Source organism: Cyrtonyx montezumae, unplaced genomic scaffold, assembly GCF_038088225.1.
Source record: "Cyrtonyx montezumae isolate F1298 unplaced genomic scaffold, pur_monq_1.0 scaffold_3, whole genome shotgun sequence".
NCBI lineage: Eukaryota > Metazoa > Chordata > Aves > Galliformes > Odontophoridae > Cyrtonyx > Cyrtonyx montezumae.
In genome coordinates this window covers 24,196,200-24,210,251 of record NW_027072034.1, presented here as the reverse complement: position 1 = coordinate 24,210,251, position 14,052 = coordinate 24,196,200, and the positions used below count along the sequence as shown (strand labels likewise).

At 37.7% G+C, this 14,052-nt stretch overlaps 1 protein-coding gene across 4 annotated transcripts in view; it reads left to right on the top strand.

Annotated features, from left to right (window-relative positions):
• The window catches only part of FGF14 (fibroblast growth factor 14), a 383,177-nt gene that overhangs the window by 270,737 nt on the left and 98,388 nt on the right, over positions 1-14,052 (top strand). For all 4 annotated transcript variants that reach the window (XM_065740954.1, XM_065740957.1, XM_065740958.1 and 1 more), the window contains exon 2: positions 11,832-11,942. In XM_065740954.1, coding sequence (XP_065597026.1) covers positions 11,832-11,942 — 111 coding nt within the window. The remainder of the gene's footprint in view (positions 1-11,831; positions 11,943-14,052) is intronic.

Sequence of the window (14,052 nt, the reverse complement as noted above, 5' to 3'; positions counted from 1 at the left end):
TGAATGAAGGGACAGTGCGCCTTCTGAAAGTTTGCTGATGATAGGAAGCTGGGAGAAATAGCTGACATACCAGAAGGCTGTGCTGGCATTCAGTGAGACCTGGACAGGCTGGAGAGCTGGTTGGAGAGGAACCTGATGGGGTTCAACAAGGACAAGTGTAGAATCCTACACCTTGAAAGGAATTACTGCTCTCATTAGTACAGGCTGGGGGGATGACCTGCTGGAGGGGAGCTCCGCAGAGCCTGGATGTCTTGGTGGGCAGCAGGTTGGCCACTAGCCAACCCTGTGGCCAAGAAGGCCAATGGCATCCTGGGGTGCATTAAAGAAAAAGTGGACAGCAATTCAAGGCGGGGAGTGATCCTCTGCTCTGATGAAGCCACATCTGGAGTACTGTGTTGAGTTCTGGGCTCCCCAGTTCAAAAAAGACAGGGAACTTCTGAAGGGAGTCCGGCAAAGGTTGACAAAGATCATGAGAGGCCTGGAGCATCTCCCTTCTGAGGGAAGGCTGAGAGACCTGGGACTGTTCAGTCTGGGGAAGAGGAGACTGAGAGAGGTTCTTATCAATGCTTATAAACGTCTAAGGGGAAGGAGTCAAGGGGACAGGGCCAGGCTTTTTGGTGGTGCCCCGCAAGAGGACAAGGGGCAATGGACACAAACTGGTATACAGGAAGTTTCTTCAGAACATATGGAATAACTTCTTTACTTTGAGGGTGACAGGACACTGGAAAAGGCTGCTCAGAGAGGTTATGGCATCTCCTTCTGTGGAGATATTTAAAATCTGCCTGCATGCTTTCCTGTGTGACCTGCTGTAAGGAGCTGCTTTATCAAGGGGGTTGGACGAGATGATCTCCAGAGGTGCCTTCCAAACCCTACAGTGCTGTGACTCTGTGTCTTAATGTTAGAGCATAATCATTAAGTAACAATATAGAAAAATTAAGAAATGTTCAACCAGGGAAAATTTTTACTTTTTCAACTTTTTAGAAGTTTCTAGGTCAGTTTACTGGTTTATATTCTTTGTAGTAAAATCTGTCAGGTGTAAATAACTAACTTCTGCTTAGTACATTCTTAAACACTACAGTAAAACTTGATTAAATTATCTTACTTGAAATTTTGTATTTCCTTTCTAGTGATTTTTTAATTCAAATATTAAACAAGTTTGGTTTTAGTCATAAGTTAATGTTTTTAAGGTTTTTATTAATAAAGAGTTTATATTTGCGTACTAAATGGTCAGTACAGATGAAAAATGAGTCATGTTTCTGTTGGCTTTCTAATGTACGTATTTCGATCTGTCCTAATCTCAACTCAGTTCACTCAATCTAACTGAAGTGGAAATGACAATTTGTGATTTTTTGATGTGATTTTACAAATTCCTGTAATACATCTATTTATGGAGGTGGCAGTAAAAGTTAAGAATGCTGCATTAAGAGATGTTTGTAATCTCTACATTTTAAACCTGGGGTGGCTTATATGTTGTTCAGCCACCAAAGAAAATTCAATCACTCTGCTCCCTTACGAGCCTTCAACATACATTGACATTGCAATTCCTAACTACTGCTTTGCAACTGAATAAAATCTCCTTAGCTCCAGTTATTAGCGGGGTAATTTACCTGTTTGCCTGCAATTTTAAGGCTAGACAGTAGTCAAAAAATAAATTTTCTTGAAAATAATCCCTTCCTTCAATTTTTTGTGCCTCTGGCAAGAAACAAAGAGTAGGTAGAATACACTCCGTTCTGGAGATACGCAATTCAGAAGTGCTTATACTGCTTATCTAAGCAGAAGAAATATACTGCTTCCTTCTGTTTGCTTTTATATATTCTGTCAAGTATTAAATGAAATTAGTAATAAGTTAAGGACCCCTGCCACTTAGCATTATTGAGGAAGATCCCTGTGTATAAGAATACAAAATAGAATATGGTTCAGAATATAATAGACTGCATTGCAAATTATCCTGCTATCTTCTTTTCAATAAGTATTCCCATGATAATTTGGAATACTTTCTTAATAGATTTCTTAGGCCCTTTCCAAATTTAATTTTAAATCAATTTCTGAAAGAAATAGAGACTGATTTAAAATATTTCATCACTTCATGACGCAGCATGAAAAGAAAAAGAATCAGGATTGTAAAAATAAATGTAATATTTAATCATTTCATTCTAAAAATATGAAATATCTAGGAAATGGAGAATCAGATTAATTCTTTGATAAGTCAAAGTTTATATGGTAATAAAATCTGTCACATTGTGCAACCATAATATTTTCTAAAGATTGGTTGTTCGTGAAACATTTTTATAGGAAGTGACCAAAGCAGAATCTATTGCAAAAATGAGGACACAAAAAACTGCTTAACTTTGGTACTCGTTATTTAATGTTTTTGTTTTAAGGAGAAAGGTTGATGAATATTTTGTGAGATGTTTTATTGTCAGAATTCAGAAACAAGATTATATAAGTTAGAACTAAGATGCTCAAGTATACAGGGAAGTTCTAGGTAAAAAAACTATAATAAGATGGGTTTTTTTCTTTTTGTTTTTTGTTGTTCTTTTGTTTGTTTTTTGAAAGACAAGTAGAATTATGAAAATAGGATTTTTTAAACTTATTTAGAATTAAAAGAGCAAATAAAAATACCAATAACATAGCTTGTGTAATATTGAACTTAGAAAAGAGAATTTTACTATTAGCATTTCAAAATAAATTTTGAGAGCATGAGAACAGTTGTTCAAAGATGATTTTTAGTGTCAGTGGAAAATGATGCCTGCCAGGTAACAGTTAAATCCATGAAGCTGTGATTAGTGTTAATTGACTAACATATCACTAGGTATTTTAGACAGAGAGATTAGAAACCGTTGGATTTCAATGTATTAAAAGAAACATGGATCAATAGTATAAGACAGTACTTGGAGAAGAATCACCAACAAAATGATATGTTGGAAGATCAGAGTAATTGAAAATGTACAGTGCAGTAGGAAGGGAAATGAAAATTCTTAAATAAAGTTGTTAAACCTAAACAATCTGCCTAAAATTTTTGTTTGGAAACCATGTGGTTTTATAGCAGACTAAACCTCTCCTTCCCAACAAATACCCTGCAAAAATAAGCTGGTAGAGAAGACTGTTAGCAATTATGCCGTAGACGAGTCTATTAAATCCAATCACCCTGTGAATCTGAACAGATAAAAATTATCACAGTGAGGAGCCAAGTTGATGTAATTCTACTGACAACCACATTTGCTTAAGTAAAACCGCATAGGAAGAAGTAAATTTCATGAAGTTAAAAACATATTGTAGATCCTAGAGACATAACAACAGTGCTCAAGAGATTCTGATTTGCAGCGCATAAAAAAATTCCCAATAAATAGGCAGTGACACTAGCACAGAGGGTATGATTCTATGCTTTCAAGAAAAGCAATCATTTTGCAGAACTCTGACTTGCTTTCATAGTTTACGAAGAAATTACATCAAGATGGTGGGAATGCGAATGACAGTGCAGACATAGGACTTCGTGTCTCTCTTAAATGTGTTCTCAGTATGAGGTTCTGCGGGAGATGGGTTTGTGATGTTAGGCATGAATGGACAAAAAGTATAGTTAAAAATAAACACCAAAGTTGAGTGCTCTGCAATCATTGTAAAGACAGAAAAATAAGTGAACATAGAGAAATAATCTATCTAACAAAGCCACAGCATTTCAGAATAAGTACTATTATTACTTACGGGAACAGGGAATAATGGAAGCTATTACTTTTCTGAGTTCACATTATGTCCTTTTTCTGTCTGTCCTGAATAGAGCAAAAATTTTCTATGGAAGACATTTTATTTTAAAGACTTTAATTAGGTTTAGTTTTCTGATGTGTATTATAAGATATTGAAAATATCACTCTTAGAATAAGAGAGCTCTGATATATAAATGCCCATATTGTATCATTTCCTATTAACAAAGAGAGAAAATAAAAACAACACAATGAAAAAATTAGAAACAGAGTTTCTGATTGTCAGACTGACAAGGCAGTTACAGTTATAGAAAAGGAGTGTGTAAGGCTTTTGAATGCAAGAGCTGTGTCATAGGAAGAGTTGCAGAGTTTCATATTCTGAATGAAGGAACTTGATGGCTTTAGATGAACATTCAGGCTTTTATCACCTTTAAACGAATCTTCCATTTTGAACTCTTTATCAACTGTGTGCTTTAAGAAGCCTTCCTTCTTGACTGTGTAACATATATCAGAGAATCCTGCTTTTCTATGGGCTGGGATGATTATGACAAACCTTTTCTTTGGCATCACCACCAAGATTAGGATGATGAAATTCACTGTATTGACTGTGCCTCTCAGAATAGCACTGAATGTAAAACAGCAACAGTGTGTTTGAGAGAAGGATAACTTTTGGAAACTGGGAAGCGTGTTTCAGTAGAAAAAGAAATACCTTAAATTTGAATAAAAATGAGACAAATCTGTGCTTTGGTTGGGGGCTGTGCCTCGCAGTATCACAAGAAACCTGTGTATTCTTCCTTCCTTCCTTTCCTTCCTTCCTTTCCTTCCTTCCTTCCTTTCCTTCCTTCCTTTCCTTCCTTCCTTCCTTTCCTTCCTTCCTTTCCTTCCTTCCTTTCCTTCCTTCCTTCCTTCCTTCCTTCCTTCCTTCCTTCCTTCCTTCCTTCCTTCCTTCCTTCCTTCCTTCCTTCCTTCCTTCCTTCCTTCCTTCCTTCCTTCCTTCCTTCCTTCCTTCCTTCCTTCCTTCCTTCCTTCCTTCCTTCCTTCCTTCCTTCCTTCCTTCCTTCCTTCCTTCCTTCCTTCCTTCCTTCCTTCCTTCCTTCCTTCCTTCCTTCCTTCCTTCCTTCCTTCCTTCCTTCCTTCCTTCCTTCCTTCCTTCCTTCCTTCCTTCCTTCCTTCCTTCCTTCCTTCCTTCCTTCCTTCCTTCCTTCCTTCCTTCCTTCCTTCCTTCCTTCCTTCCTTCCTTCCTTCCTTCCTTCCTTCCTTCCTTCCTTCCTTCCTTCCTTCCTTCCTTCCTTCCTTCCTTCCTTCCTTCCTTCCTTCCTTCCTTCCTTCCTTCCTTCCTTCCTTCCTTCCTTCCTTCCTTCCTTCCTTCCTTCCTTCCTTCCTTCCTTCCTTCCTTCCTTCCTTCCTTCCTTCCTTCCTTCCTTCCGAGTTCCTTCCTTCCTTCCGAGTTCCTTCCTTCCGAGTTCCTTCCTTCCTTCCTTCCGAGTTCCTTCCTTCCGAGTTCCTTCCTTCCTTCCGAGTTCCTTCCTTCCTTCCTTCCTTCCTTCCTTCCTTCCTTCCTTCCTTCCTTCCTTCCTTCCTTCCTTCCTTCCTTCCTTCCTTCCTTCCTTCCTTCCTTCCTTCCTTCCTTCCTTCCTTCCTTCCTTCCTTCCTTCCGAGTTCCTTCCTTCCTTCCTTCCTTCCTTCCTTCCTTCCTTCCTTCCTTCCTTCCTTCCTTCCTTCCTTCCTTCCTTCCTTCCTTCCTTCCTTCCTTCCTTCCTTCCTTCCTTCCTTCCTTCCTTCCTTCCTTCCTTCCTTCCTTCCTTCCTTCCTTCCTTCCGAGTTCCTTCCTTCCGAGTTCCTTCCTTCCTTCCTTCCTTCCTTCCTTCCTTCCTTCCTTCCTTCCTTCCTTCCTTCCTTCCTTCCTTCCTTCCTTCCTTCCTTCCTTCCTTCCTTCCTTCCTTCCTTCCTTCCTTCCTTCCTTCCGAGTTCCTTCCTTCCTTCCTTCCTTCCGAGTTCCTTCCTTCCTTCCTTCCTTCCTTCCGAGTTCCTTCCGAGTTCCTTCCGAGTTCCTTCCTTCCTTCCTTCCTTCCTTCCTTCCTTCCTTCCTTCCTTCCTTCCTTCCGAGTTCCTTCCTTCCTTCCTTCCTTCCTTCCTTCCTTCCTTCCTTCCGAGTTCCTTCCTTCCTTCCTTCCTTCCTTCCTTCCTTCCTTCCTTCCTTCCTTCCTTCCGAGTTCCTTCCTTCCGAGTTCCTTCCTTCCTTCCTTCCTTCCTTCCTTCCTTCCTTCCTTCCTTCCTTCCTTCCTTCCTTCCTTCCTTCCTTCCTTCCTTCCTTCCTTCCTTCCTTCCTTCCTTCCTTCCTTCCTTCCTTCCTTCCTTCCTTCCTTCCTTCCGAGTTCCTTCCTTCCGAGTTCCTTCCTTCCGAGTTCCTTCCTTCCGAGTTCCTTCCTTCCGAGTTCCTTCCTTCCTTCCGAGTTCCTTCCTTCCTTCCGAGTTCCTTCCTTCCTTCCTTCCTTCCTTCCTTCCTTCCTTCCTTCCTTCCTTCCTTCCTTCCTTCCTTCCTTCCTTCCTTCCTTCCTTCCTTCCTTCCTTCCTTCCTTCCTTCCTTCCTTCCTTCCTTCCTTCCTTCCTTCCTTCCTTCCTTCCTTCCTTCCTTCCTTCCTTCCGAGTTCCTTCCTTCCGAGTTCCTTCCTTCCGAGTTCCTTCCTTCCGAGTTCCTTCCTTCCTTCCGAGTTCCTTCCTTCCTTCCGAGTTCCTTCCTTCCTTCTTTCCTTCCCTCCTTCCTTCCGAGTTCCTTCCTTCCGAGTTCCTTCCTTCCTTCCGAGTTCCTTCCGAGTTCCTTCCTTCCGAGTTCCTTCCTTCCTTCCGAGTTCCTTCCGAGTTCCTTCCTTCCGAGTTCCTTCCTTCCTTCCTTCCGAGTTCCTTCCTTCCGAGTTCCTTCCTTCCGAGTTCCTTCCTTCCGAGTTCCTTCCTTCCTTCCTTCCGAGTTCCTTCCTTCCGAGTTCCTTCCTTCCGAGTTCCTTCCTTCCGAGTTCCTTCCGAGTTCCTTCCGAGTTCCTTCCTTCCTTCCTTCCGAGTTCCTTCCGAGTTCCTTCCGAGTTCCTTCTTTCCGAGTTCCTTCCGAGTTCCTTCCTTCCTTCCGAGTTCCTTCCTTCCTTCCTTCCAAGTTCCTTCTGAGTTCCTTCCTTCCTTCCGAGTTCCTTCCTTCCGAGTTCCTTCCTTCTGAGTTCCTTCCTTCCTTCCGAGTTCCTTCCGAGTTCCTTCCTTCCGAGTTCCTTCCTTCCTTCCGAGTTCCTTCCTTCCGAGTTCCTTCCTTCCGAGTTCCTTCCGAGTTCCTTCCTTCCGAGTTCCTTCCTTCCTCCCTTCCTCCCTTCCTCCCTTCCTTCCGAGTTCCTTCCTTCCGAGTTCCTTCCCTTTTCCTTCCTTCCCTTTTCCTTCCTTCCTTTTCCTTCCTTCCTTTCAAGTTCCTTCCGAGTTCCTTCCTTCCTTCCTAGTTCCTTCCTTCCGAGTTCCTTCTGAGTTCCTTGCTCCTTCCTTCCGAGTTCCTTCCTTCCGAGTTCCTTGTTTCCTTCCTTGTTTCCTTGTTTCCTTCCTTTTCCTTGTTTCCTTGTTTCCTTGTTCCTTGTTTCCTTGTTTCCTTGTTTCCTCGTTTCCTTCCTTGTTTCCTTCCTCGTTTCCTTCCTTGCTTCCTCGTTTCCTTCCTTGCTTCCTTGTTTCCTTCCTTGTTTCCTTGTTTCCTTGTTTCATTCTTTCCTTCCTTGTTTCCTTGCTTCCTTGTTTCATTGTTTTCTTGTTTCGTTCTTTCTGTCCTTGTTTCCTTGTTTCGTTGTTCCTTCCTTGTTTCCTAAAACAGGTTGGTAATGTTTTTGATATTTTGAAATAGGTTCAAAAGAATATATTTAACCATGCTGACTGTAGCATCAGAGAGCAAGAAGTGGCAGTCAAAGTAGTGTGAATATTGCAGCATCACAGAGCTAGAAAAAGAGACTGGTATATTCTGGTCCACCAAAAACTGTACTTTTAGTACTGAACTCTCTGAAAGTAAAACTGCAGGATGGAAATACAACAAATAAATGAAACAAATTAAGTGCAAGTAAAACAAGAAGGACCTAGAGCTGCCAGTATTTAGCATAGGTTTGATGCTATTCTGTATGAGCGCAATGTACTTCTTTATATTGACATTTGTATGCCTTGTTGAGGAACTTACGTCACACTGGTAATTGATCGGTTAATGCAGTTTATTCTCCATAACAATATGAGCTGACATGAGGTTAAGTCAACACCATTTCTTTGCCAGATCAAATATATTTAGCATATTTACTCAAAAGAAGGAGTAGCTAAATAATGCCAGGCCAAAACAAACAAGAACAACTCTCTAGTAAAAAGTAAAAATGGATTTTAAACTATAACTTATATTTTAAGACATAAACTTTTGCACAAAAACAAGACAGAAGGAGCATGTTGTAAAATTAAAACTTCAGAGGATTTTAAGGGATTCATTTTTCTTGATATTAAAGTACAGTTGGTGTCTTTGCTGTTGTACTCTTAGCATTGCAAATTCATCTATTTCTGAAGAGAAAAGTAAAAGCCAGGAAAACTTTTTAATTTTTTTCCTTCTTTATTTTAAAACTGTACATGTCCTGAAGAGTGAGCATTTTGTTTTATTATTTGGCTGCATTCTCTTGCATTTCCCTTTCTCTTTCAAGAAAGAAAAAGGTGTGTGTGGGATGTAAAAGGCAAGGGTAATTGCTTTTCTGTTTAACTGCACAGATGTGTAGGGAGTTACAAGCATCAGATATCAGGTGCACCCGTGGAAAGGCAGCATCAGTCTTTTGGTGGCATTTTGGCCATTGCTCTTAGCACCCATTTTCTAATAGACAAGAATAATAAAAGAAAGGCCTGAATCAAAACTCGTTTGCAAACTGAAGTGAAAACCGTTTCTGTAATATTATCAAGTGGCAGTGGGTAGATAAAACGCTGCAACAACTCTGGGACCAGAGGATTTCTATGTTCTGCTTGCTGCCCAAGTATTCCAAAAAGGACCAGAAAGAATCATTTATCTTTCTGCATGAAGAAAGGATGAATTATTTGCCTGGCAAGATGGTCTGTTTCTTCTTTAAGACATTTACCTTGAGGCTGTATGGAATAGTCTTTTTGACTATTGCTCATTATGAGATTAACAAGTCATTGCACGCAACACCATCACTAAATTTGCTTTGCCTTTTTGCTAAGATCAAAGAAATACCATGTCTCATTGTCAAATTCTCCCAGTATTCTGAGCGCTGTTTAGCTAAAACATGTAGTTTGTGTCTTACTTTGATTTATAGATCCAAGGTGCTTTTTTAACTAAATATGGCAAGCAAGAACAAATACAAAATGTCTCATTCAATTTCCTGTCAATAATTGAAGTTTTAATCTTGGTAAAGAGAAGTAGAATCTTGAAGTAGTAAAGATCTTCATAGGAGGGAGAGTGAAGAAGATTATTATAGTCCACAGGAAAAAGGTTAAAAGCTGCAATTACTACATTTTTTGGGGGAAAAAAGACTTTTTCTGCTGTATTTTACTCTGTAGAGATCTACATGGCACAATCAAAATATTAATTTGTATCACATTATTAATACTAAATTTCAGTTTTGAATGAAATACTTAAGTGAAAGAGATGTTTTATGACAATTTTGCTCAGATCTATGACAACCAAAACTAATAAAACTGTATAAAAAATGAGATAAAAACTGACTAGAGTCCTTTTTATTCATGTTTTAATAGTTATTTTTTTGCTGAACTTGAGTGAAGAAATAAATGGGGGACTTACGCCTTGCCCCATTGTGTGAACCCTGAAATGCTAGCAGAGATGCATAGCTATTCATCAGATTATTTTATTATTTTCATTCAAATGTAGTTTTTACCCAGAGATGTGATCAATGCCCCATTCCCAGAGACTTTCAAGGCCAGTCTGGATCAGACCCTGGGCAACTTGGTCTAGCTGTGCATGTCCCTGTTCATTGCAGGGGAGCTGTAGTAGATGATTTTTACAGGTCCCTTCCAACTCTAAGGATTCTATAATTTTAGTCTGGGATGGCTGGTAAAACAGTTAACTTTAAATAATGCTTCTGGAGAAAATGATCATGTGATTTCTTGTTAGTAGATTTTATTCATAAATTTTAAAAATAAATAGATTGGCTATAAAAAACAATGTTGAGCATCCCTTCTAAATTTTGTATTTTTCCCTTAAATCAGTTAAGTGTAACCAGTGGGTTGACACTAATCAATCTCCCGTGCAACACTTTATTTAAGCTAGAAAGCTATTTTTTTTTTATGTTTCTTTGGATATAGGAATGTTTTTTCAAACTGCTGGTATTTTTCCTGCAAATACTTTCTAAAACTATAGTTATAATCCTTAAATCATTTCCTTCAGTCCTTTAAGCTGTAATGTATGTGTGTATAAAGCAAGTATATTTAACTGCCATTTTGGAAGTACGTATTGAAAGCATGCACTGAATGGAGTAATATAGTTTACTTTCAAATGATGAAAATATTTTTGGTTTGCCTGATATAGTAAAGGCAGTACTTTGAACCAACATAAATTTTACTATACTTATATATTGTTTTTAAAATTTTTTCTGAGTATTCTTTTATAAAGACAGAGAAATTTTTGCTCAGAAAACTCTGGAAAGCAAAACTTAAAAGCAAAATAAAATAAAACAGAAACAGACACAAACTTTGATGTGCTTAAACGTTAATCATGAGCTATTTGTATCATTTTTTTCCATGCCCTGGAACATGATAACATTTCTAGTATCAGTTTCTATGACATTTGCAGTTTAATCTTGTATTTTAAATTTAGATGTGTTTATTGGTTCATATGACTGTGTATTTAAGAAAAACTTAAATTTCATAACTATTCCGTGAACTGAGCCTTTGTACAAAACTTCAGAGCATTCCACTTAGGGACAGGTTTTCTTACTAGTGTTTACTTCTATCTTCCCTTAGGATAATTTAAGTAACCCAGCTTGACTGATAGCAAGAACAATTATAATCAGTTGTAAACTGGCCACAGGTTTGCATGATAATTGTTTCTGCCTTACTTAAAAATTCACTATTCACTTTATTATTTACTGTCCCAAAGTCATTATGATTTCAGTTCATTATTGCAAAATATGCATGATATGATATAGATGCTCTTAATGCCATGTCTCTACATACATACAGTTTACTGACTGCCTAAAGTTGGGCCTAATAGTTTGTTTAACAATACCAAGTAGGAAGCACAGGTAGTGCTGTTGAATTTTTTCAGATAAGACGTCCTTTTCCTTAGCACTGAGCCAATTCTGCAGCATCTTGATATGTGGTTTTGCAAGGCACTGTTCTTGAGATGAATCATAAAGTTGTCTCTTGGTAGCTCCCTACTCAATGCTTGATAGTTTTCATAAATGCAGAGTTATAAATAGGGTACCTTAAATGTCCAGCCACCTGAATTTCCCATTTACTTTTAGCTTATGCAGGTATTTTTCAGTTTGTTTTCTGGTGAAAAAGGGTTATGGCAATCATTTTGCTATTACTGTAAATGTTATTCCCTGGGGGGATTGGAGAGGACAAGTGAATTATATTTGACTTCAGGCTGGTATTTTGGGAACTCTTCAGGTGGGACTATTACAAAATATTGTACCAGATAATTATGTAACTTTGGTACAGTGTAAAAGAAGCCAATCATTTTCACGCAAGTAATTTAAAATTTATGTGAAGTATAGTAACTTACTAGTATTTATGAAATATGTGTGTGTGTTTTTTTCTTTTTTAATGTTTTGTTAATTTCTGCAAGGCTCTATACTTGTTGCTAAAGTCTGAATTTTTTGTAGGGATTAATGTAGTTTAAGACTTTTGACTATGGGTGCTCGGGTTACTATTTTTTTGTGTTTGTTTTACTGCTGTTAAATTATAATTAAGGTCATTCAAGGCAGAAAACAGGACATGAGACTGGCATAATAATAACTCTACAGAAAGAACTTTCTCCATCTCCATCAGCAACCACCCTGTTCTAGTACAACTTTAAGATGGCAATGCTGCTTCATCAAGCTTCCTTCTACAATGAGAGGAAGTAGGGATAACTCTTGAAAAAAGTTTTGAGGCTAGTGACAAAATATGTTTGTCTTTCAGATCCCCAGCTCAAGGGTATAGTGACCAGGTTATATTGCAGGCAAGGCTACTACTTGCAAATGCACCCCGATGGAAGTCTCGATGGAACCAAGGATGACAGCAGTAATTCTAGTAAGTGACTGCCATAGGGGAATGTCTTAATCTCACACACAGATTGAATCATTCAAGTGTATACATGCAGATGCAGTTTCATTGTTTTTGGAGGGTTTCTGAATGTGTTTTGTCAACAAGAAGAGGGTGCTGTGAAATGAAAGCCTAATAACCAGCAGCACTTCTTGTACAGGACATTGGCCTAAACATATACCCTCTAAAGGTGTAAGTGCCGGTGTACCTTGGGGGTGAGATATTTAGGCCAACTTTTTCTTCTTAAATTTTTTAAAAAAAGATAAATCTATGTAATTTTTTACAAATAAAACTATGCATTTAATAGAAATTTATCTTCAAATTAATGACAAAAATGAGATAAGGAATCCAAAATTATTTGCGAATCTGATCATATGACCCTTGATTCAGCAGAACAAATAAATACATGCTAATCAAAATCCTTCTCAAAGCATATGACGAAATGCCTTGCTGAAGATTGATCCTACAGTTTGTCCCTATACCAGCAAGAATTCCAGTGATTTTAACAGGATTTCTGCCAGTGTAGGGACTGCCACAGTGGGAAGTTTTCAAAAATACTCTAAACAAAACTGGTTTTGAAGGGCAGTGTTGATCACTACTTTGCTGTAAGTCTCCTAAGATGCTGCCATTCAATGTATATACATATACACATTTGACAACTTCAACTGCAAATGTTAATTAAGCAAATCTATTATTACTCTAGAAACACTTGAGTTTTAATTTTCTATTTAGCAGAGAACGTGTATTTTGTTTAGTTCAATGATAATGGGATATTTAAGTAATTTATTTCTATGTGGTCTTGGGGTCTGTTTTATCTGTTTATTATGCATTTTTAAATAAGCTTTTAACTTCCTAAAAAAAAATAATTGGAATTAGACTGTAGAAATTAAATGAAGGGATTTGAAGTTTCTCCTTGAGTGAGACACCCTGTTTTACCTGTTAATGCATGGCTCTCTTGTTTCTCACTTGTTTAACATATTTCATCACCAGATAGCATTATCATCTTTTATTATTCTACTTTTTTACAAATGAGAAAAATAATTAATGAATTTACTCTGATGTGTATTTCTCTGCTCAATTTCTAAGTGTTGTTGTTTTTCTTTTTTTTCTTTTTTCTTTTTTTTTTCATGTTCCTTGTTGGTGCTATTATCGTCCCTTTTGCCTGGTGTGTTCATGCCTCGTGCCCACTTCTGTACTCAACCTGATACCAAAAAGTATTTTAAAGAAGCTTTGCATTTATGAGATCTAAGAAACATGTCTTAGAATGCAAGCTTCTATTTCTCTCTCTCTCTCTCTCTCTCACCACCTTTCTCTTATTTTCAGCTTCACTGAAGAGGTGTGTATGACAGCAAAAATTTTGGAACATTTTATGTCATTTCTAATGTTGTCTTTTAGAAATCTCCCATCATGCCATCATTTTCTTCTTTCACTGTTGTCAGTTTTACAAATCTTCTTTATTTTTGCTTACTATGTTATTTGCCCTTTCTCTCCTCTCTTCCTCACCTTCTGGATTTCCATCTGTCTTCCTATCTCTAACTCCTTTCAGCTATTCCAAAATTCAGAATGAATATTGTATAAGTATTTTTAAATACAGAAATTGTCCAAAGCCAATTAAATACTATATAAAAGTTTTTTATATTTTGAATAAATGCTGTTAGGTAATAGTATGTTTTACTCCAACAATACTTTTTTGTCTAAGGTGATTCTATCTACAGAGGAATTTTTTTCTCTCCAGCTGATGTGCTTCAGTAGTCCAATTTTATAATAATGTTAATTATAAAATAAAGACATATTGGACAGTAAAGATGTATAAAATCAGAGTGTTTGCCAGAAAAATATACCGTTTCCACATTAAATTTTTATAATATATCAACTACTACCAGCACCATATCAAGAGTTGAAATGATTGATTCATTTGGTGTACTCATGAACATATGAATTTAAGTGCTTCTTTTGTACTGTCAGTCTTTCTTCTCAGTTCTCTTCCTGTTCCACTCCATTTCTTTCCATATCTTGTTGAACTTTTCAGTTTCAATCTCTTTTCTTTCAGCATATATTTTTTTCCTTTTGTACTCTACAAAAATAATTTGCTTGTGTA